The sequence below is a fragment of the Monodelphis domestica genome, chromosome 3, assembly GCF_027887165.1.
Source record: "Monodelphis domestica isolate mMonDom1 chromosome 3, mMonDom1.pri, whole genome shotgun sequence".
NCBI classification, from domain to species: domain Eukaryota; kingdom Metazoa; phylum Chordata; class Mammalia; order Didelphimorphia; family Didelphidae; genus Monodelphis; species Monodelphis domestica.
The window spans coordinates 44,859,973-44,880,415 of NC_077229.1; the positions used below are offsets into that span (position 1 = coordinate 44,859,973).

General features: G+C 49.6%; 1 protein-coding gene across 3 annotated transcripts in view; it reads right to left on the bottom strand.

The window, feature by feature from the left end:
- Window positions 1–3,339: 3,339 nt before the first annotated feature.
- The window catches only part of ATP2A2 (ATPase sarcoplasmic/endoplasmic reticulum Ca2+ transporting 2), a 57,457-nt gene continuing 40,353 nt past the window's right edge, over window positions 3,340–20,443 (bottom strand). The window contains exons 6-21 of one of the 3 annotated variants that reach the window (XM_007489855.3): window positions 19,826–19,906; window positions 17,949–18,034; window positions 17,106–17,570; window positions 15,744–15,832; window positions 12,327–12,429; window positions 11,581–11,712; window positions 11,360–11,482; window positions 11,022–11,240; window positions 9,932–10,267; window positions 8,840–9,060; window positions 8,340–8,542; window positions 7,912–7,997; window positions 7,691–7,824; window positions 6,999–7,116; window positions 6,783–6,903; window positions 3,340–4,048 (exon numbers count right to left, since the gene is read on the bottom strand). In XM_007489855.3, the coding sequence (XP_007489917.1) occupies window positions 4,035–4,048; window positions 6,783–6,903; window positions 6,999–7,116; window positions 7,691–7,824; window positions 7,912–7,997; window positions 8,340–8,542; window positions 8,840–9,060; window positions 9,932–10,267; window positions 11,022–11,240; window positions 11,360–11,482; window positions 11,581–11,712; window positions 12,327–12,429; window positions 15,744–15,832; window positions 17,106–17,570; window positions 17,949–18,034; window positions 19,826–19,906 (2,531 nt within the window). In that variant the 3' untranslated portion in view covers window positions 3,340–4,034. Of the gene's footprint in view, window positions 6,904–6,998; window positions 7,117–7,690; window positions 7,825–7,911; window positions 7,998–8,339; window positions 8,543–8,839; window positions 9,061–9,931; window positions 10,268–11,021; window positions 11,241–11,355; window positions 11,483–11,580; window positions 11,713–12,326; window positions 12,430–15,743; window positions 15,833–17,105; window positions 17,571–17,948; window positions 18,035–19,825; window positions 19,907–20,443 lie in introns of all 3 variants that reach the window. The other 2 variants (XM_056821768.1, XM_016432415.2) reach the window with 2 other exon arrangements.

Sequence of the window (20,443 nt, forward strand, 5' to 3'; positions counted from 1 at the left end):
AGCTGCGCCTCTGCTGGCAGGTTCAGGGCCAGGAATGGTGGCCCAAGACCTGCCGGCCGCCGGGGAAACCCACCAGGGCTGTAGCTTACCGCGAGGGCCCCAGTGACTCATCTGCAGCCTCGTCTGTGCCGGCGTGTGTTCGATTTAAATTACTATCCAATAGCTCCCAGGATTTCATTTCATGAGATTTATGAATAATCACTTGAAGTAGAAAAAAATGCAAGAGCAAAAGTAAAAGCCTGAGTAAAGCCACGGGAGTAAAATTCTCCTTCCTGGCACTCGCCCAGCCGCCCCAGACCGTGTTCCGGGGAAAAGGAGCGAGGGTGGAGCTACACTCCAGCCATATCTGCCCTGCATGAGCGCGTAGCGTGAGAAGAACATGGGAGGCCGGGACCGAGAGTCCTGGGGAGCCAAGCCCTAATGACACACGTGGGGGACAGCAGAGGGTGGAGGGACTCTCTTGCGGTTCTGCCTCTGATTCCTCCAGGCACTGCCTGGGAAGAGGGAACAAGGCTTAGCCCTGCCAGCCCCCTGGGCCCGTGGGGAGGCCGAGGAGCCTCCTTTGCTGTGGTTCTGGAGTCTCAGGAGAGCAGAAGAGCCAGCAAGGCCAACGGGGAAGAACCACCGTGTGTGTGTGTGTCTGTCTGTCTGTCTGCTGGTGGTCACTGAGAGCCTCTGCTTGGACTTGTTCTGGGGGCCTTTGGTTCCGGCCCAAGGTGCGGCCTCCCCACCGCAAGCCTGGGAAACCCGGTTTAAGGAGGGCCCCACTTAGGCCTCCCAGGGGTCTCTGGGTAATTCCAGTGTGGTGTGCCTAGAATTCAGAGCTGTTCTGAACCGGGTGGAAGAGGCCCGACGCGGGCTTTCCACTTCCTTTGGGCACAAGGGAGAGCCACCTCATGGCCAAGGATATGGATCCTGGGCTGGGGGGCCGGGCTATGCCTCCGTTCTCTGGGGTGCTCTCGGGGAGGGATGGCAAGAGAAGGCTGCGACCCCCTGCTTCCGTGTGTTGAAACGGAGATTGGAACCTGGTTCTGACACGTAGGCAGTGACCGGCGTTGGTGGATCAGTTTTTAAAACCCTCCTGGGGCTTCCTGGGCCAACGTGGTGCTATTCCGCAGTTTTTAATTAGACCAGAACCACCGGCCCTTCTTGTCTGTTTGGTGTCCGGGTCTGCTCAGGAAGTCCTGATTCTAAATGCCCCCAGAAAGGGCTTTGAGGTGCTAAAGGCGCTGCTGGAGCCGGGCCTTCGGGGTGCGATGCGCCTCCGCTTCTGGCTCAGTGGACCCCCGTTAGGTGCCTACTGCGTGGCATTGCGGGCGTCTCCTACTTGCATCCGCCTGGGACTGCTCCTGGGCTCAGGGTTGCCGGGGCCCCGAGGTTCCAAGAGAGGCCCTTCAGGAGCCGCGCAGCCCCTGCACCCCTGGGTCCCCCTTCCCTTTCTCCTGTGGGGTGGCTTGGTCCTGAGATCACGCGGAAGGGTTTGGGAAGGTGCCCTGGAGAAGCGGCTTCCTGGGACCCCGGCTCTGCTGAGGCTGAAAGCTTCCCTCCTGCCCCTAGCCTGGCCCCTTTAAGGACCCTCCGGGCGGCCTCTGAATCCCAAATCAGGGCAGTTAAAGGGACCGGCCCGGGGAGATGCAAGTGTGTTGGATGCTCTGGCGGCTCCTTGGGCCAGAACGTGGGGGCTGAAATGGGCGAACCGTTTGGCGCCCAGGAAAGACCCCTCGGCACACGCTGGATCTTAAGACGGCTCCCCAAAGCCTTGGTGCCTGGCTGAGAAAGGGAACGGGGGAGGGGCGAAGGGCCTCCAGTGCCGCATGGGCCCAGGAGCCCCGCTGCGTTCACAAAGGCTGCACAAGGGTGCGATGGAGGCCGAGACCCAGGGGAGGTCCGTCCTGGCCGCCTCTGCCTGCCCAAGCAACTGAGACTGGGAAGGGGAGCTCAGGCCGGGTCAGGCCTCGCAGACCAGCCAGAGGAAGGGAAGGGACTGGAGGATGAACGCCCGGGTGAGGGGAGCTGACCCAGCGGGCAGGGCTATCCCCCAGGGGAGGGTGGTGGATCCTCTGAAAAACCCTTGGGAGGCTGCCTGCTCTCTGCCTGGGGCCAGGCAGGGATTCCTTCGGCCAGAAGGATTCGCCTCTCCAAGAACGTGGAGGTTCCCCCGCCAGGTTTGAAGCTGGCGCTGCCCCATCTCGGAGGGGGGACGGTGCCCGAGCTTCTCCCTTGGGTGATTATTTCCCATCCTCACGTTTTGTGCCTCTGCCAGGAATGTGGGGTCAGGCTTGTGGAAGGCTCAGGCACCCTGTCCCAGCAGCCCCGAGTGGGCCCCTCGTCATGGCTTGGCCAGATTCTTGGGGAGAGCCGGGTCAGGCTCCACCTCGGGGCACCTCTCGCCAGTGAGACATCCCTGTGGAATCCGGGAAACATGGGCGGATGCCGTCCTGCTTAATTGGGGTTTCATGAGAACCCCTGGAGGGGCCCGCCCCATTGGGAAGGTGATCTTTGGGGGAGGGGAAAAGGCTCCCAGAGCCAAGGGGAGTCCCGGGGGGTTGGGGCAAGCCAGGAAAGTAAGAAACGCTTTGGAAAACGGGCCTCAAAAAGCTGCCTGAGGAGCATGGAGCTGAGGGGCTCCATGGGCTGGGATGGAGGTCGCCGAGGGGGGGATTATAGCTGATGTGCCTAGAAAAACACTCCGGCCCCACGGGAGACACGCCGTGCCAAGGGAGTGCACCATCCGGGCTCACCCTCGCCCTTAAAAAAGGAGCTGCTCGGAGGCTTCCTCCGCCTGGCAGAGGCCTTGGGGACCCCCGGCTGTTGCCCTTCCGGGGCTCCCGAGGAAGCGGTTTGCAGTGGTTGGGCGTTAGGCCGGACCAGGCGGGGTGAGGGGAGCAAGGACCGCCCAGGTTCCGCCGCCACGTTGCGGAGAGGCGGGGGTCGGCCTTCTAAGGAGCGCCTTTCCCTCGGCCTGCCTCCCGCTGGCTGCTGCCTGCAGTTCTCGGTCCCGTCTCTCCTAATCCTTCATGGCGGCCCAATGCCTCTGGGCCTCACGGGCAGCAGCACGGCAAGAAGGGCTCTTTAGCGGGAGGTACGGGCGAGGGTCCCACCTCAGGCCTCCCAGGAAAGCTGGGGACTGGGTAACATCACCCACAAAAGGACGGTCTTAAGCAGGCCAGGGGCTGCTCCAAGCGCGAGGACAACCACATGAGGGAATGCAGGCCCGGAAACCTCTCCAGCCAGGGCAGCGGAGCTTCGGGGACTCCCTCCCTGTGGTCTCGCCCAGAAGGGAGCCCCTCCCGGGGCCAGAGGCTCCCCGAAAACAGCGCACCGAATGACACCGCACGGTTGTATTGTAGAATAAATTTATTTACCTGAAACCATACTGGCTGCGATGCTCATTGCTCTCAGCACAGACAGACACAACTCGTCTTTATTTACAGGCTAACGTAAGTCACATGCTCGTGTCCAGGCTGACTCGCGTCCAGCCCGCTATTTGTCTTATTGCGCCCGCATCGCCCCCCGCTTGGATCAAGTTGCACGGTGGCAGGCCAGAGCTGTCGTCCGACGCGGGGAGGTCCCGGGAGCGGATGGAAGCGCGGCACATCTGCTTCTCGAGGACGCGGGCGGCTACTCCAACACAACGCATGCATTACAGTCGAGGATTTGTACATGATGGAGCCCGGGAGGCGGATGGAAACTCGGCTGCCTCGTCCGTCCTTCCTTCCTTCCTAATTCTTGGCGGCTGAAGTTTTCCCAGAACCGAATCTCCGTACAAGCAAGAACCAAACTCCCTTGGCGGGCTTTGGGGTCTGTTAAGCTATATTGCACGTTTGTAAATGACTATTTCATGTTTAAAAGTGAACCCCCGGCGGTAACGCGGGTCCTCCACATCACACACAAGAACTCGAGGGGATTTTTTTTTCCTTTTTTTGGTTTTTTTCCAACATCACACATGCAGAGGGCTGGTAGATGTTGCTAAAAAACGCACATGCACGCAACAACACAACCTCACACTTCTGCAAAATGGCTTAGGAAGCGGGTTACTCCAGTACGGCTGAAAAGGAAAGAGAGAGGAAATCAGCCTGGTAGGAAAATGGGGAGGAAGAAGTTACTCCTACGACAAAAATAGGACGAGAGACCAACAGTGACAGAGAGAGACGAGGCGGCCTGGCCCTGCCCAGAGCCCACGAGGGAGCCGGCCCCAGGCTCCATGCAGTCAGGAAACGCGTCCCAAGAGATGTTAGTGGAGGTGAAACGAGCACACAGGAAGGAGGAGAGTTCACGGTTAGACGTGCACATCAGCAGTGAGCAGGGAAGGCAAGCGCTTGCCCACCCGCCCCCGCCTAGAGACGCTGCGGGCCTTCACCGTCACCCAGAGGGCAGCCGGGGGCCGGGGGCTCCTGCTCGGGCACCTGCCTCCGCCAGACCGAGCTCTTCCTCCCACGGGGATCAGGTCAAACCCGGCTTCTCCCTCTCTGGCCCTTTCCGTGTTATTCTAAGCTAGCGCCAGGGCCCGACCCCAGCCACAGGCTGCGGGCTCCGGCGGGCAAGGCCAGGGTGGCGGAGCCCGAGGAGACGCGCCTGGCCTCCAGGGTTCCTCCCCGGACCCCACGGCACCTGCAGCGCATCGTGGCTGTAGCCAGCTGCAAAGCAGGGGACGCGGGCAGGTGGCCAAGGCCACAAGGAAGACGCCGTGAGCTGGACACCCGACCGAGGGTCAGCCATCCTTAGCGGATGCAAGGAGCACCAACAGGGTCCGTGACGAACACATGCTGGGCGACCCGGTTTCCTTGGCCAAAGACACTGGGCCACCTTTAGGGGCCTCGAGGGTGCCCCCTGCTGTCCTGAGGAGGGGCCCCTATGGCTCACCCCCTGAAGGAGGGCCTGGCAGGAAAGCCCAGACTGAAAGGGCAGAAACTCGTTCAGGGGGTGAGAAGCAGCCCAGGACCACCTCCTGGAATTTAGGTTTCCCCTGAAGTGTTCCAGTCCATTACCTAGAAGACCCTCCCTCTATAATGGGATGCCCCCTCCCCCGCATAGCAGACACAGGAATGGGTCCCATTTAAGCATCTTCTCTGACCGAAGGCTGCCAGGAGAGAGGCTCTTCCTGGACCACCCCAGACCCAGCCCAGGGAGCCTCCTCTCCCTCCTCAACAAGGACCACACGCAGACAGCTGAGCCGCCGAGCGCGACTCCCCACAGTAACACGTCTAAGAGCTGCTGATTCAGGAGCGACACTGTGGGCGCTCGGCCTGCGGCCCGGCTGCCCTCTGAGGCCGCCCGGCCCAGAGCGCGGCAGGCTTTTAAAGCAAAGTCACCCCTGGTTAACAATGAAAAATACTCACTTTAGTTGATGAATGTTGGAAGGCATTGGAGAGAAACACCACAGTTAGGACAGTTAATGACTTAAATGCTGTCGGAATCGGACTGAACTTGAAAACATGCGCAAACACGGGCCGTAATAAGGAGGTGGTGGTTAGTGTCACGGTACATAAATCGCTCTATACAATACGTCCATTTGGTCAGGTGCTATTTACAGATTGTACAAAACACACCCACGCGTACACGCACACCCCCCCGCCCACCACCGGAGCCGACGTTCCGTCTCGATCGGGCTCGGACCGGCACCGAGCAGAACCGGCAGAACCCCGCTCGGGCCCTCCCACGTCCTCCCTGGGCTAGGCATCGGCCTCTCTCCATCACCATAGCAAGGCTCTGCTCTAAGGCCTTGCAGGAAAACCGAATAGACTTGATCTGACCAATAGAGTCCCAACTCGGCCGAAGCCACTTCAGTTCAAACGAGACCGGTCTTTTCCTCTGTCCATTTAAAAGGTTTTATTTATTTCTTTTAAAACTAGATGAAGTGCCGCTGAAGTGGGCAACATTGGCAAAACAATGTCTGTTACAAGAAAATACATTAGACATTTAAATAAATAACCTTAAAAACTACGTGGGGGAAATGAGTCCAGGAGATTGAATCTGGAACAATGTTTTCTGCACAAGCGAGAATAGGCCTACCTCTCATGGAGACGGGTGTAAACAAAACCATCGGCATCCGAGAGCCAAGAAGCCAGGAGGGAGCGGGGGAGGGGGTGCGGACGGTGAGGGGCGGGCAGGGCGGCAAACCAAAAAATACTGACTGAGGTAGCAGGTACTCTGCTCAGTGCAGAAAAATTGGCTTATGAATAAAAAAATTAGACTGTGACATCAAATTAAATCCAGGTGATCATGCAGAAGACAATACATGCTACTTAGTTTTAGAAAAAACCACACACATTCATTCCCTAAAATCTGCCGCCAATTAATTTGCTGACAATGTCTGCTGGCTCAACGATTTCTTTATACAAGGATGAGACTATGAGACAGAACACTGTACATGCTTTTTCATCTACAAAAAAATATTTGCATAAAATAGTGTTAGTTCTCTGTACATGTCAATGGACACTTTAATTATGTGTATAAAAAAGGAAAATCTTGCCCCACTGGAGTCAGAAAAAGCAAAACGAAACCTAGAGTATGAAACCTCCTTCACCAGCAAACATGTTCATGGGAAAATTCAGCAGAAATAGACAGTTGCTTTAAACAATAAAAAAAAATTAATTGATTAAGTTAAACATCTTTTAGGTAAAACTACAACAGTCAAGACCAGAACATGTCACTAAAGTTAGTGTCTGTGCTATAAAGCCAGATAACCAGGGGCATAATGATCAGCACAAACGGCCAGGAAATCCCTTCGGTGCAGGCTGGGAAAGAACACGGTTTGGCGGTGGGCTGCACACACTCTTTACCAGGTTCCAGGTAGTTTCGGGCCACAAATTTCAGCGTCTCGTCCATGAGGATCACGGGCAGCGAGATCTTGAGCACCATGAGCCACTGGGTCACGTTCAGAGGCGTGATCTGGAAGATGAGCTGAGGACAGAGGAAGAAGGCGGCGGGGTCACGCCGGTCCTCGGCCACAAGGGGTGGGGGGGGGCACGCAGTGAAGGGCGGGGGATGGGACTCACCGGCAGGGGCTCGACGTAGAGGATCAGGAAGTGGAGGGACATGGAGAGGCAGATGGAGCCCACCAGCCAGATGTTCTCCCAAGGTGGCATCCTCAGGAGGGACTGGTTTTCCGATAAGCTGTGGTGAGACATCAAGAGCACACTCACCCGCATGACTCAGTGGATTAAAGGGAGACACCGCTAAAAGCACCCCACAGCCAAGCCGGGCGGACGGATCCCCAAACCACCATCTCCGGCCCGAGGCCTGCCTGGACTCCTCCTCAGGTAGGGGAGGCTCCCCCGCCCCAGGCACACTCCGCATTCCCCCTGCTCTGAACGTCTTCTAAGACTCAATTTCAACTGGATGATAACTAGTTACTGTCCCGACAAGCTGTTTTTAAAATTACACCTTCTGAGGTTCAGCAATCAGGATTTCCTGGCCCTGATAAGGTGGATTTGCCGTTTAGGATCCCCTGGCTATTCCCACGTAAAACAGGGCGCCCCTTCTCCAAAGACCCTGCACGGCTCCCGTGGTCTCCAGGGAAACCATCTGGTAAACAAAAGAGCTCTAAAACCGTGAGGAGCTGCAATGGTGTCAATGCGCAGAACACGAATCTGATGAAACACAGGCCCCACCCTGGGAAAAACCAGGGTCCTCGGGTGCCCGCCGGCGATGAAGGCCCAAGGGGCGGCTCGCCAGCCAGGGGACTCACCTGTTGAGAGCATTGCACATCTCGATTGTCACCAGCACGGAGAGCGCCATGGTCATGGGGTACGGGGACTCGAAGATGGCACAGTCCACCCCCTCAAAGTCCGGGTTATCCTCTTTACACTGCAGGAAGTGACTCTGCAACACAAGAGGACGGGCTCACACTGGGCCTTTCAGCTGCCCTCCCGCCTGTGTGCACCCTTGGGCCCCGGGATGGCGCCATACCAGCTGGTAGAAGGTAATCCTTGGACCGCCATCAGCAGCAATGAACCACCACGCAGCCGCCCCCACCGTCGCAGCTCCGACGTAACCTTGGGACACGAGGGGAACAAAGGGCGCATGTGAGGGAAACTCGGGCCTTCCTTGGGGGGTTCAGGGGAAGACAGAGAAGAGCGATCAAGGGATGTTTTGGGTTGCTCGTCCAAGGCTGAGAGCCATGGAAGATGCCTCGGAACGCCCCAACTGCCCTTCTACTTCTGGGAACAAGCTCCAAGGAGCCAGCCCAGCGGCAAATCCTCAAGGTTCCTGTGCATCCAGGGTAGGAAAACAGAGCCCGCCCCCAAGTCTACTTCTGCACTATCAATGAAGAAAGAATTTTCTAATAAAAAAACATTAGAAGAATAAAAAGAGTATAGGGGAAATGGCAGACTCACATCCGATGGCCAGGTAGCGGAAGAAGAGCCAACCGCTGATGAGGGGCTCTTTGGGATTTCGGGGAGGCTTGTTCATGATGTCCAAGTCAGGGGGATTGAATCCCAAAGCTGTGGCTGGAAGGCCGTCTGTCACCAGATTTACCCATAAAAGCTGGACAGGGATTAGAGCCTCAGGAAAACCTAGAGCAGCAGTCAGGAAAATACTACCGGAGGAAAGAAGAGAAGGACACACTTACTTACTGAGGCCACAACTTTTAATACAAGAAGAAAGGGAATCCTTTGAGACTGAGGGGGAAACAAGGCACAAACTTGTGCCCTAGCCCGTGTATAATTCTTCTGTTACACACAGATAAGACTCAAGGGTTAATTTTTATGGAATTAGCCTTCACAGGGCCCTTCCCCTCCCTCTCCTCCATGAGGCTCGCCATTATTACAATGACTTTCAGCAGCTCCTGCCCCCTCCCACATACCACAGGCACGGCTGCAGCCTGGACACTCACCACACGACTTCCCCCACATTGGAAGAGATGAGGTAGCGAATGAACTGCTTCATGTTGTTGTAGATGGCGCGTCCTTCCTCGACGGCTGCCACGATGGTCGAGAAGTTGTCATCTGCCAGCACCATCTCTGAAGCAGTTTTTGCCACTGCAGTCCCAGAGCCCATGGCAATACCAATCTCGGATTTCTTCAAAGCTGGAGCATCATTGACGCCGTCCCCAGTCTAAGGGGTAGTTGGTTGGAGAGCACCATTAGCGAATCAGATAATGCCCATGTCTTTACTGCCACCTCTCTTCTTTTATGGAAAGACAAAAAGGCTTCAGGTGTCCTGCCCTCCCCCTAGGCTGCCCAATGAGTGACCTGGGAAGTGACAGAACTGAGACCAGACCCTGCATGTCCAGACAATTTCACTATGTGAAATGACCCCCTTTTCTCTCCCTCATGCCCACCCGCCTTCCTTACCCAGGAAATTCCTCATTAGGAAATCCTGTTATTCTACAAGATGGCCCTCCCATCTAATTCAGGAGCAGGGCTGGAAGCTCCAAGGCTCTAAGAACGAGGCTTGGCACAGACTTCTCTCCCCATTTTCCACCAGTGCCATGGCTTCTATGTCATTTTTGGTGTTCTCCATCATCCCTCTGCAGCAGATGTCTTCCCTTTTTAGCTTCCTTTTTATGTTTCCTTCCTCTGTTATGATTGTAAATTCCTCAAGGGGAGGGAGTTTCCTTGTCTTATCCCCAGTGCCAAGCACATAGTAGGCTCTTGGACTAACTCTTGGAGATTCCATTCAGTCAAATAGGGATGTATAAAAACATTTAAGATGATCCCACAATATTAACTTCCTAATAGAAAAGTGAGAAAGCATGGTTTGGGGCCAAGAATGAGAAGAAACTTTGGTAAGAATGATTTCTCTTTTATCAGCTTAGCTGTGCCCTAGGATAAGCTGTGGTTGTCTGGCTAAATGGGATGAGGTGATTAATTAACATATCTAGAATAAAGAGCGGACCCTCAAAGGGAACAGGGTTCAACACCTTCACTATAATCCCGTCAGACTCAGAGGTGCCGGTTTCTGTGAGAGCTTCTCATGGACTCACCATAGCTGTAATCTCATCAAAAGACTGCAGAAATTCTACGATCTTGGATTTGTGGGAGGGCTCCACTCTTGCAAAGCAGCGAGCATTGAGGCAGGCGTCCCTCTGGGCAGAAGGATTCAGCTCATCAAACTCTCGACCTGTGAAAGCCTTGGCAGTGACATCTTCCTCATTCCCAAAGATGCCGATCCGACGACAGATGGCCACGGCTGTGCCCTTGTTGTCGCCAGTGATCATGATGACTCGGATGCCAGCTTGCCGACAGAGTTTTATCGATGAGGCCACTTCAGTTCTTGGAGGGTCAAGCATGCCCACACAGCCAACAAAAGTCAGATTGGTCTGGAAAGGACGAGACAGTCTAAGCTAGCATCTAGCAGCACCATGACAGGCCTTTATTTGTATGCTGTGATCCTGCTCTCACCCACACCCCCATTCCCTCACTCCCAAATATTGCAGAGTTTCAGTCTGTATGTAAACAATTCAAAGAATGTGACACAGGATTCTAAGCAACAACATCCAGGTCACTAATTTCCTCTAGTGCCTTCCCTATACTCTGAAACGGGGCAAGAAACACACCATAATATTTACTGAACCTGAAAATGCCAGCATTTTCAGAACTCAAGAGAATCTGAAGATGACCAATGGTGAAGGCCGGCACAAGACTTTCAATGAGAAGCCCACTTTCCCTCCTACCAGATAAATGAAAACCAGGGAACAGGGCTCAATCTCTACTCAAGAGCCATGTGAATTTGAAATCAAGGCAGCAAGAACATTTGCATGATCACTCCATCTTTTTCTGGAAACACCCTTATTTACCCCAAGGATCCCCAGCTATTCACTATGTGACCCAATAATAAGCAGCCTAGTTTAGGCCTGATCTAGCCCATTACTCTGACAGAAGAAGCAGGATGTTTTTAAGTCTCTATGGCCATGTTGGGGGCAGTTGGTCCTGCCTGAGCTATGACATAGCCAAGTGGCCTCTGGGGAATGGAGAGCCACATCTCCTTCTTGGGGAAAGGAAGAGGTGGAGAAAAAAGTCATTTCAACACAATGATCTGAAGGCGGTAGATGAAGAAACTTTTCATTAGCTAACCTCATATTTAATAAAGTTGGCCGAGTCCTCCAGATTCATGTCTTCTCTTCTGGGAGGATTGTCATGAGTGGCCAGCGCTAAGCAGCGCAGGGTATCTCTGCCAGTGCCCCATTCCCTAATGACTGTCATGATCTTCTGCTTGACCCCAGGGGTCATGGGCACTTTGGTACTCCCAACACGAATGTGTGTACACCTGTCAATGACACCTTCAGGGGCTCCCTAGAGAAAAAGGATGACACGTGAAATTAGGGTCATCTTAATACCACCACACCAAAATTAAGCAGTGACCATCTTGGTCTGAATTAAGGCACAAAAGCTCATTCCTCCTCAGCACTTGCCTTAACAAACATCTTGCTCATTGATGTCCGGCTTGGTTTATTTGGCGTACAATACACAGACATTGATTTTCTATCTCTGGAAAATTCGAGGGTGAATTCTTTCTTCATCAGCTGTTTTATAACCTAAAAGAAGGACCAAAAGGCAGCAAGACACCATGAGATGAGAGACCAAACATCTCCAGGACTCCCCAATCATTGTTGCACCAGCACTAAGGACTGACCGAGTTACAGGCATTGGCACGTTCAATCCTGGAGAGGCCTTTGAGCTCCGTGTCAAAGACGTTCATCTTCTCGACCAGACAAGTGAGGGCTGTCTCTGTAGCTTCCCCAACTTTTTCATATACTCCTTTTGCCTTTATTTTAAAGAAAGATGAAGGGGAGAAGGTTTGATAAAAGAAAAAGATGGGGTCATTACCAAGACCACTCCACCCACCCACCCACCATCCTAGAGCAGGATGCTTGTCTGGATAAGCTCTGCTTTCTCACTGACAATTCAAATTTGGGTTTTGATAAATATCCTTAAAACTGCCAGCATGTCCAGAACTTCTGTTAACTCAATCGCTCCCTTCTAAGGGAACAAACCAAAGGCTTTCATTCGATATTTTAAAGAAATTGCATTGGGAGGGTTAGGGGTGAGAAGAGACCAACATTTTCAAAATCAGTTCTACACTGACAAAGTTTTGTAGTTAAGACCTTCACTGTAGAGAAACGTTGATGGTCTCAGTTTGTTGTCTCTTAAGATATAATTTAGTCAATTCAGAAGCAAGATGAAACATGAGGCATTCTCTGGGAGGCCTTTTCCAAAACGGATGGTTAGGTGTGTGCATATGGCCCATACTTAACCCAAGGGGGGTTTGGATTCTAAGGAAGCTAGTTTCTAAGACAACTCATAATACACTCTTCAAGAAAAAGAAGTTTAAAAATAAAAACTAGAATAATGGCATCAGGAGGTAGATAGATGACTCACCTCATTGTAGTCCAAAGCAGAGTCATTGCAAAGGGCACAGATTGTGGCCAATTCTACAAGACCATCATACTGATGGCATTTCACTGGTTTATCATCTTTATGCCTGTCAAAGGAAAACAACAAGCTCAGAGCCCATCACTTCTGAAGGATTAGTTCCATGCTCAAGATTTCCTTCTTAATTCCATTTCTGTATTAATGACATATTTTACTCCAAGATGACCAGAGTGATGACACCAAACTAACTGAATAGAGGACATCCTATTAAAATGGGGGTTCTCTCACTTTACTTGTTCCCCCCTTAAAGTCTAATGCTATATCTGTACTGGAAGATTGAGCCACCAAGTTCAAATATTATGGTCATATGACAAATCTGGAGGGCAGGAAACATCTACAGATAGACAGAAAGAGATGATAATCTACCATTTTTGCTCAGTGTCCCTCACCATGACTCCTGAGACCTTGCTGCTGGCTTTTTCAAAGAGGAAATTCAATAGGTTGCCTTGTTTAAAAACATAGAATTAACCAAAGTCAGATGACATTGAATAGATCATCTAACCCAACCCTTTTACTTGACAGATGAGGAAAAAAAAAAACAAACCTAAATGACTTGCTCAAAGTCACATAGAGAATTATGGGCCTTCAAAGCCAGGGTCTTTCCATCATGGAGTGCCACATGATCAATAAGGCACTGATCCCTAGGTGTTAAAAGTGTAGGAAAGAATTTGCCAACAGGATTCCTGGTAATGCTAAAGAAGTTGCGTAACTACTCTTAAGACACTCCCCTCCCAACCCCAATGCCTATCAAACTGGCTAATATAACAGAAAGAAGAAAATGACAAATGCTGGAGGTGATATGGGAAAATTGAGACACGATTACATGGTTGGTGGAGCTGTGAACTGATCCAATTATTCTGGAAAGGAATTTGGAACTACATCGAGGGCTTTAAAATTGTGCATATCCTTTCTGACCTAGTAATACAATTATTAGGTCCATATCCCAAAAGAGATTTTAAGAAAGGGAAAGGGACCTACTTGTACAAAAATATTTATGGGGCTCTTTTTGTGGTGGCAAAGAATTAGAACCTGAGGGGATGCCCAACAACTGGAGAATGACTGAACAAGTTGTGGTATGATAGTAAAGGAACACTATTGTGTTATAAGAAATCATGAAGAGGACAATTTTGGAAAAATCTATAAAGACCTACATGAACTGATACAAAGTGAAGTAAGCAGAACCAGAAGAATATTATACACAGTAATAGCAATATTATATAATAACAGACTGTAAATGACTTAGTTATTTTCAGCAATACAACGATCTAAGACAATCCCCATGAAGTGATGAAATGTGCTATCCCACCCCCAGAGAAGGAACTGAGGGAGTCTGAATGCAGACTGAAGCATACTTTAAAAGTTAAAAATTTTTTTCTTATCTTTTCTTTTGGGGGATGGGGAGGAAAAGGGAGAGTCTGTATGTTCTTTACAGCTATAGAAATATGTTTTGTATGCCTGCAAAAGGTCTTTTCCTTGTTTCTGTTTTCAGCACATTTTTTAAATGGGAAAGAAATTCTGAAACCAAATGTTACTGTTATTCAATGAAACCCAGGAATGTTTGGAGATGAAAATCACAGGAATCTTTTTCCTTACCTACTATATTGTCTACTTCTTATTCAAGAAATAATTTACTTTGGATGAAATTCTTTGAATGAAATGAAATTTGAAATTTGGAAAAATTTGGATGAAAAATGTGAGTTGTAATCTTTTCTTTTAAATACTGTTCCATGCTAACACTGCCAACAGTTACCCAATCATTGGTAACTTCCAATCACTATCCCTAGAAGGAAGTGGCTCAGTGGATCCTATCTGCTGAGCAAAAGAAAATAAAGAATGAGATTTCATTTCTGCCTTGAGAAAAAGGCTTTGAACTATTTGAGATCATAGAAGATGGACAACTTAGTCTCTTAAAAAGTTTCAGATCCATGAAATTTTTTTGGTCATTGGCAGGATTCATTAGATTTTTGATCTAAAAGAAACCCATCATCTATACGTAGTCTGACCCTACATTTGTGGGGCTCTGAGCTACCTCTTCAATGCCTTTCTCAAACTATCTCAGATAAAAAGACCACTCAAGTCCATCATGCTTTGTTCCTATATCTAAGATTAGCCCAGATAAGAGTGTTGATAACAATCACTGTAGCTATTTATCATTAGTAAAGAGCCTTACATTCTCCCTTGATCCTGTGCGAGGCCAGCAACAACAGCTCTTACTACCATTTTAAAACTCCTTTTACTTGAGGGCCTCCTGGTCCAGAGCTTCCCAACCATGTCCTGTCACCTACTGCTCCTTCTTCAATGCCCCCAGAACATCATTGTAAAAATCCTCACTAGGGTTCGGCCACCCCGCAACATCCCATCTCACTTCCCTATCTTAGTCAAACATCTTGAAAAAGCTTCTCTTGACTCTTGCCTCCCCCTCTTCTTAATCCTTAGAAATATGGTTTCCTTCCAACAGTATTTTTCAAGTGAAATTCCTCTCCCTCAAGTTCCCTGAATGGTCTTTGTTAGTTCTCATCCTTCTTGGTTCCTACAGCATGAACTCATCTCTTTTCCCTCTACATTCTCTTACAGGGCTTCTCATAAGTTCCCAAGGGTTTGGTATCACCTCCATATAGATGACTCCCAGATTTATAGATCCACCCCCCCCCCCCTCCACCCCATCTAGCTCTATCATCTCTGACTGATCATTACATATTCTCAACTGGATGTCCTGTAGACACTCCAAATTTAACCAGAACTCATTTGCTTTCTACTCAGGACTCTGCATTCTCTCCACATATTGTCATTTCTACTTCTGTCCCATTCTCTTTCTTGCCCCCCCCCCCCCCCCCCCTCACTTGGACTGCTGTGAGAAATGAACTTGCCTCCCTGGCCTCAAGTCTCTCTTCTCTTCAGTCAATCTTCCATGGAGGCCAAAGGGATGTCCCTCAAGTGAGAGTCTGCTCACATCACAGCCATGTCCCTTCCTCAGTATTCTGGGACTCTTTCTTGATTACCTCCAGGGTCAAATAGGAGCTCTTCTACTTGGAATTTAGAGCTCTTCACAGCCCAGGCTCTTCCTTCCTTTCCAGGGTTCTACCCACTGTCTTTGACACCAGCTACATTTCAAGCCAAAACAGCTGCCTGTACCCCACACAGAACACTCCACATTCCTTCCTAAGCCTTTGCTCTGGCTGTCCCTTATGCCTGGACTCCTCTTAATCCCTAGCTTCCTTTAAGAGCATGCACATGTATGCAGTCTCTGGTTAACATATAAGCCCCTGAAGGCAGGGCATCAGTGTGAGCCCCCGGCAGGATGCCAGGCCCCTTCTGTGGTGAGTAGGTGGGGCTGGGGGTGTCACCCACAGATACTCTACTTACACTTCTCCCATGGGAGCATATGTTGATCCAGTTATGGTAAACTCATTCAAGGAACAGCTATCCCCTTCAACTCGGTCCAGAATAAACATCTGTAGAAGAAAAATGTTCATGATACGCCAATTGCTGGGGTAAAAAATCATTTAGCTTATCCATCAACAAAAGAAAGCAAGCAGCTGTCTTATAATGCAAAGGGTAACAGGGTCCAGTTCATTGCCTGGAGCTCATCAGCAGAGCTTGGCTATTGTCTGTGGTCCAAGCCAACAGGCAACCCCAAACACATGAAAAGACATGACTGACTTGAATGCAAGGACCCTACCCTTCCTGCCACCAGTCAGATCTGCTTGTTAAAAAAGGAAATTTCCTCTTCTATGCAAGAACCGCTGACATTGAGAGGGCTCAGTAATCAGCACTCAATGAATATCGTGAAACACCTTTATGAACAGCAGAGCTGGGGAGGAAGGAGGCTGGTGTAAGGGGAAGATGGCTATTGGCCCGGAGCGCAGCAGACAGCACCCTGGGTTCTGTCATGGAGGACGTCACTCTGCCTGGCCCTCACCTCCCTACCTTTGGAAGGATGGCGTTAGACTAGTAGCGGGGAAGGGTGCACGCCTCAGCTCTCCTCCCTGGAGGCCTCTGGGTCGAGGATGACTAATAGGATGCCGACAAGGGACACTCGGCTCTTTCCGCTTTCTCAGGCTCAGAAACCATGGCATTGCCCATGGAAATAAGGACAAACACTGTCACAGTCATTTTTATATACAATACACTGGTGCTAAACACTCAAGTGTATGGCAGGTCTGACAGGACAAGGGGCCAGACAGACCTCGGCATTCTCCCAAGCATGTGTGTCGGGGGTGGGGGGCTAAGGAGAAGCCAGCACTCACTCCCCTCCCAGATGGGACAACTTTGAGCCCTGAGACAAAATCCAGCCACAGCCTCAAGCTGGCAGCAGCCAAATCGGGGCCTGAGGACAGAGGCCTGCGGGGGATGGGATCACACAGGAGAGGTTAGCTTTTTTGCCCTCAATTCTCTCCATGACATTTGAAAGGACAGGTCAACTGCTCCTGAGAGATCCTGAAAACAGCCCAGAGAGGAGGAAGAACAGGGAGCTTTATTTATCATTAACAGGCTTCCTTCACTTATGGGTCGGGAGATCCAAGGACCTCCAAACTTTCTCTATGGCAAATGAAATGGGTTCAGAGACACTGAGCTACCAGGCATCCACATGGAGCAGAGCCAGAACCAGGACTGAGATGAACCACACCCCGATCCGGAGCCTGCTTCCCTGGGGGCCCTATTGGCCCGTCCCCCATTGCTGTGGGCCGCCGTGGTGTGGTCTACAGCCCAGAGAGCACTCCTTACCCTACACACAGACATCTGGTTGGTAGTTAGAGTTCCGGTCTTGTCAGAGCAGATGACTGAGGTGCAACCCAGGGTCTCCACAGATGGCAGGCTCCTGACAATGGCGTTCTTTTTGGCCATTCTGCGGGTGCCCAGGGCCAGGCAGGTGGTGATGACGGCGGGCAGGCCCTCGGGAATGGCTGCGACGGCCAGGGCAACTGCAATCTTGAAGTAGTAGATAGCACCTCGGATCCAGGAGCCCCCATGCACTGGGTCATTGAAATGCCCAATGTTGATCATCCACACAGCAATGCAGATGAGGGAGATGACTTTGGATAGCTGCTCCCCAAACTCATCAAGCTTCTGCTGCAAGGGGGTCCTCTCCTGCTCGGTTGCTACCATTTCATCACGGATTTTGCCAATTTCAGTGTTGACACCGGTGGCGACCACCACTCCCATGGCTTTTCCAGCAGCAATATTTGTACCCTAAATGAGAAATATGGAAGAAATGGTGAGAGAAAGGAAGGTCAGGATCACTTTAAGTCCTTCTTCCACAGCTTAGAGACCCCCAATGGCCATGATCTCAAGAACTCATTTACCTAGGAAAAAAACCATTTCTATTTTTCAGAATGAATTCAAGTTCTAGAAAATGAGCAATTTATCAAACTTCTGAAGTGCAGCCTATTTGCTAATTGGGGTTCCCTTTAACAATCTCATTTGTAGGTCTGGTATTTGGATATTTTAAGAGCTATGATTCTCCCGGATCTATTAAACATGGGAACTAGCTACTACAAGAAATACTGATTGTATTTGGAAATTTTTCACCAAAGAAAAGTGAAAATAGGCTTTTAAGAAAGCACTTACAGAAAAGAGCATATTCTTCTTATCTTGGTTCACAGCCCGGGGATCTGGCACAGGGTCCGTGTGTTTAATAACAGAGACAGATTCACCTATATTAGAGGAATTAAAATAGGAGATATCAAAACATATACTTTCTGGAATAATCAATAACCTTCAAGCTTCAAAAATCTGTCATGTTTTCCATGGCAAGATAGATCATCAATTAAAAGCAATTGTTAGATAATATGAAAAGAAAAAAAAATCCCAATTATTTCATGGGAAGTCAAATTACCCCTCAATGACAGAAGATGCTGAGATCCTTGTGGACCAAAAACCTAAGAGTCGGCAAAGCCACTCTAGCTCTCAATGATAGGAGCCTGCCTGCCTGTTATCAAGAGTATCCAGGATATTTCGTGCTAAATACCCATTAGCCAAAATCCTACTTAATTTATGCAGATCTTTCTGTGAGTAGAAAAGCTGTAAAGGGAAGATTTCTCCTTTTTTCTAGTCATGTTCTGTTCCATCATTCCACAGTTACATTTTAGCTTCATATTTTAGGCAGACTTGCTAGCCAGAAGATTCTAGATGACAGGGCCTGCCTCACTTTTTATTCTTAATGTAGTTAAGATAAAGAAGGAACAGGGACTGAAGGGTTGAGAAAGGCTCCTTTTTGTCTTTTTAGAGCTTCCCCACCCTCCAGCTCTAAGGCACTGTGAGCAGTGCAAGGGGAGCATGTCCTACACTGGAAGTTCAGGACATTTGGGCTCTATTCTCCCCTGGTCCATCCTGTCCACTTCTCCAGCCCTCAAGGAAAGCTGGATTAAGGAAACCTTTGTTTTCCAAAAGCAAGATGTTTAGAATGGTAAATAATAAAACACCCAGGCACTAAGCAGTAAAGAGGTAAGCATTAATGCAGAGAAGTCAGGAGATTCTTCCCATTCACACTGATAAATCAATCCTAGGTTTTAGCTTCCTTGACTAATAATTCCCATTTCAAAAACCAGATCCGAGCAGTTAAAAATTAATTCCTATTCTTCAATTCCAGCTATATGCACAATTGGTAACAAGCTGACTTGTGGCTTTGGGGAGTTTTCCTTAAATATATAGACTGTTCAGAAAGCTGCCAGATGGGGCGATTGTTGTTCCTACTTTTCTCACATCACCTCCTCTGCCTTATGAATTAATAATGTGGTATCAAAATCTTGATAACCTTTAAAATTTGTGTTTTTCTCTCCCAATCTGTGGGCTTTCTTTCAGGTTTTCATTGTTATTTGTGTTGATCTTCTGACACCCTTCCTTCCCAGGGTCGTACAGTCATTTGCAAGAGCCCTCCACCCTCCCCTGCCCAGGCAAGTCAAACAAAGAGGGGAAAAGAAAGGACTCCTCAAAAGTTCTAAGCTTAAGCGTGCAGATTCCAGGTAGAGAAGGGTAGTTTATTTTTAGGCTCACTTTTATTGTTAATCATGCCTCTTTAGTAGGAGATTGCTGTAAAGTAGATCAGATCAGAGATTAGAAGATTAGAGAACACCAGCCCCAGCAGCCTAGGACTCTACAAAATGAGGCAGTGTTAATAACTGAAGACTTTTTTCCCCTTGAGGCAAAGAATGATGGAATTGGGACTGGAAGGATCCTGAGACCATTTCAACAACTTCTACAGATAAGGAAACTGAGGCCCCAAGGTCACCAAACTAATCAGAAGCACTATTTTCAGAAGGATCCATCTTTTAACAGGGCAGGGTCTGGTAAAATAGGAAACTTTTTTTTCGATCTGTACCTCATGTGCCCAGGGTAACCAAACCCCTCTTAATATCCCACAATGAAAACTTAACTCATGCTAACAGCTATAGAGTACAGGAATCAGATGTGCAAAGGCTTTATACAAAGCACCAACAGTGGTTTACCTGTGAGAATTGACTGGTCCACTCTTAAGGTGGTAGATTTAATGGAAGTCAACCTTATGTCAGCAGGAACTTTGTCACCAACTGTAAGAAAAGAGCAAACATCCAGATCAATGATTAAACCAATAAGTCCATGCCCAGTAGTGTAATAAATGGAAATCAGAGGGGGCTTTCCCTCATCCCTCTAAGCCTGTCAGATACAGAAAGAGGCAAAGGGGCTGATTCTGCTCTCAAGGAGATCACAATCTTATGGCTATCCCACCCTGTCCACCACTCCTTGAGGTCTTCACCCTTTCCCCTCCCCTCCCCTTCCAAGGCTTCCAGCAACTGTGTGTGGAAGCATCCACAGAGAAAGCCTCCAGGACTCAACAGAACCCCATGGAGCAGACACACTCTTTTGGAATACCCAGAAAATAGAGACAGATAAACCTGCAGACAAAAAATTCTCCTGGAACCTTTCTGCTTCTAAGATTATTCATTAAAATATTTGAGTAGCAGAGGAAAGACTCTGAGCGAACACTCTGATGCAAATACTAACAACATGGCAATGGGTTCAAGTCAAGAACACATATGATACCAGTGGAATCATGCGTTGGCCACGGGGGGTGGGAGGGAGGAAAA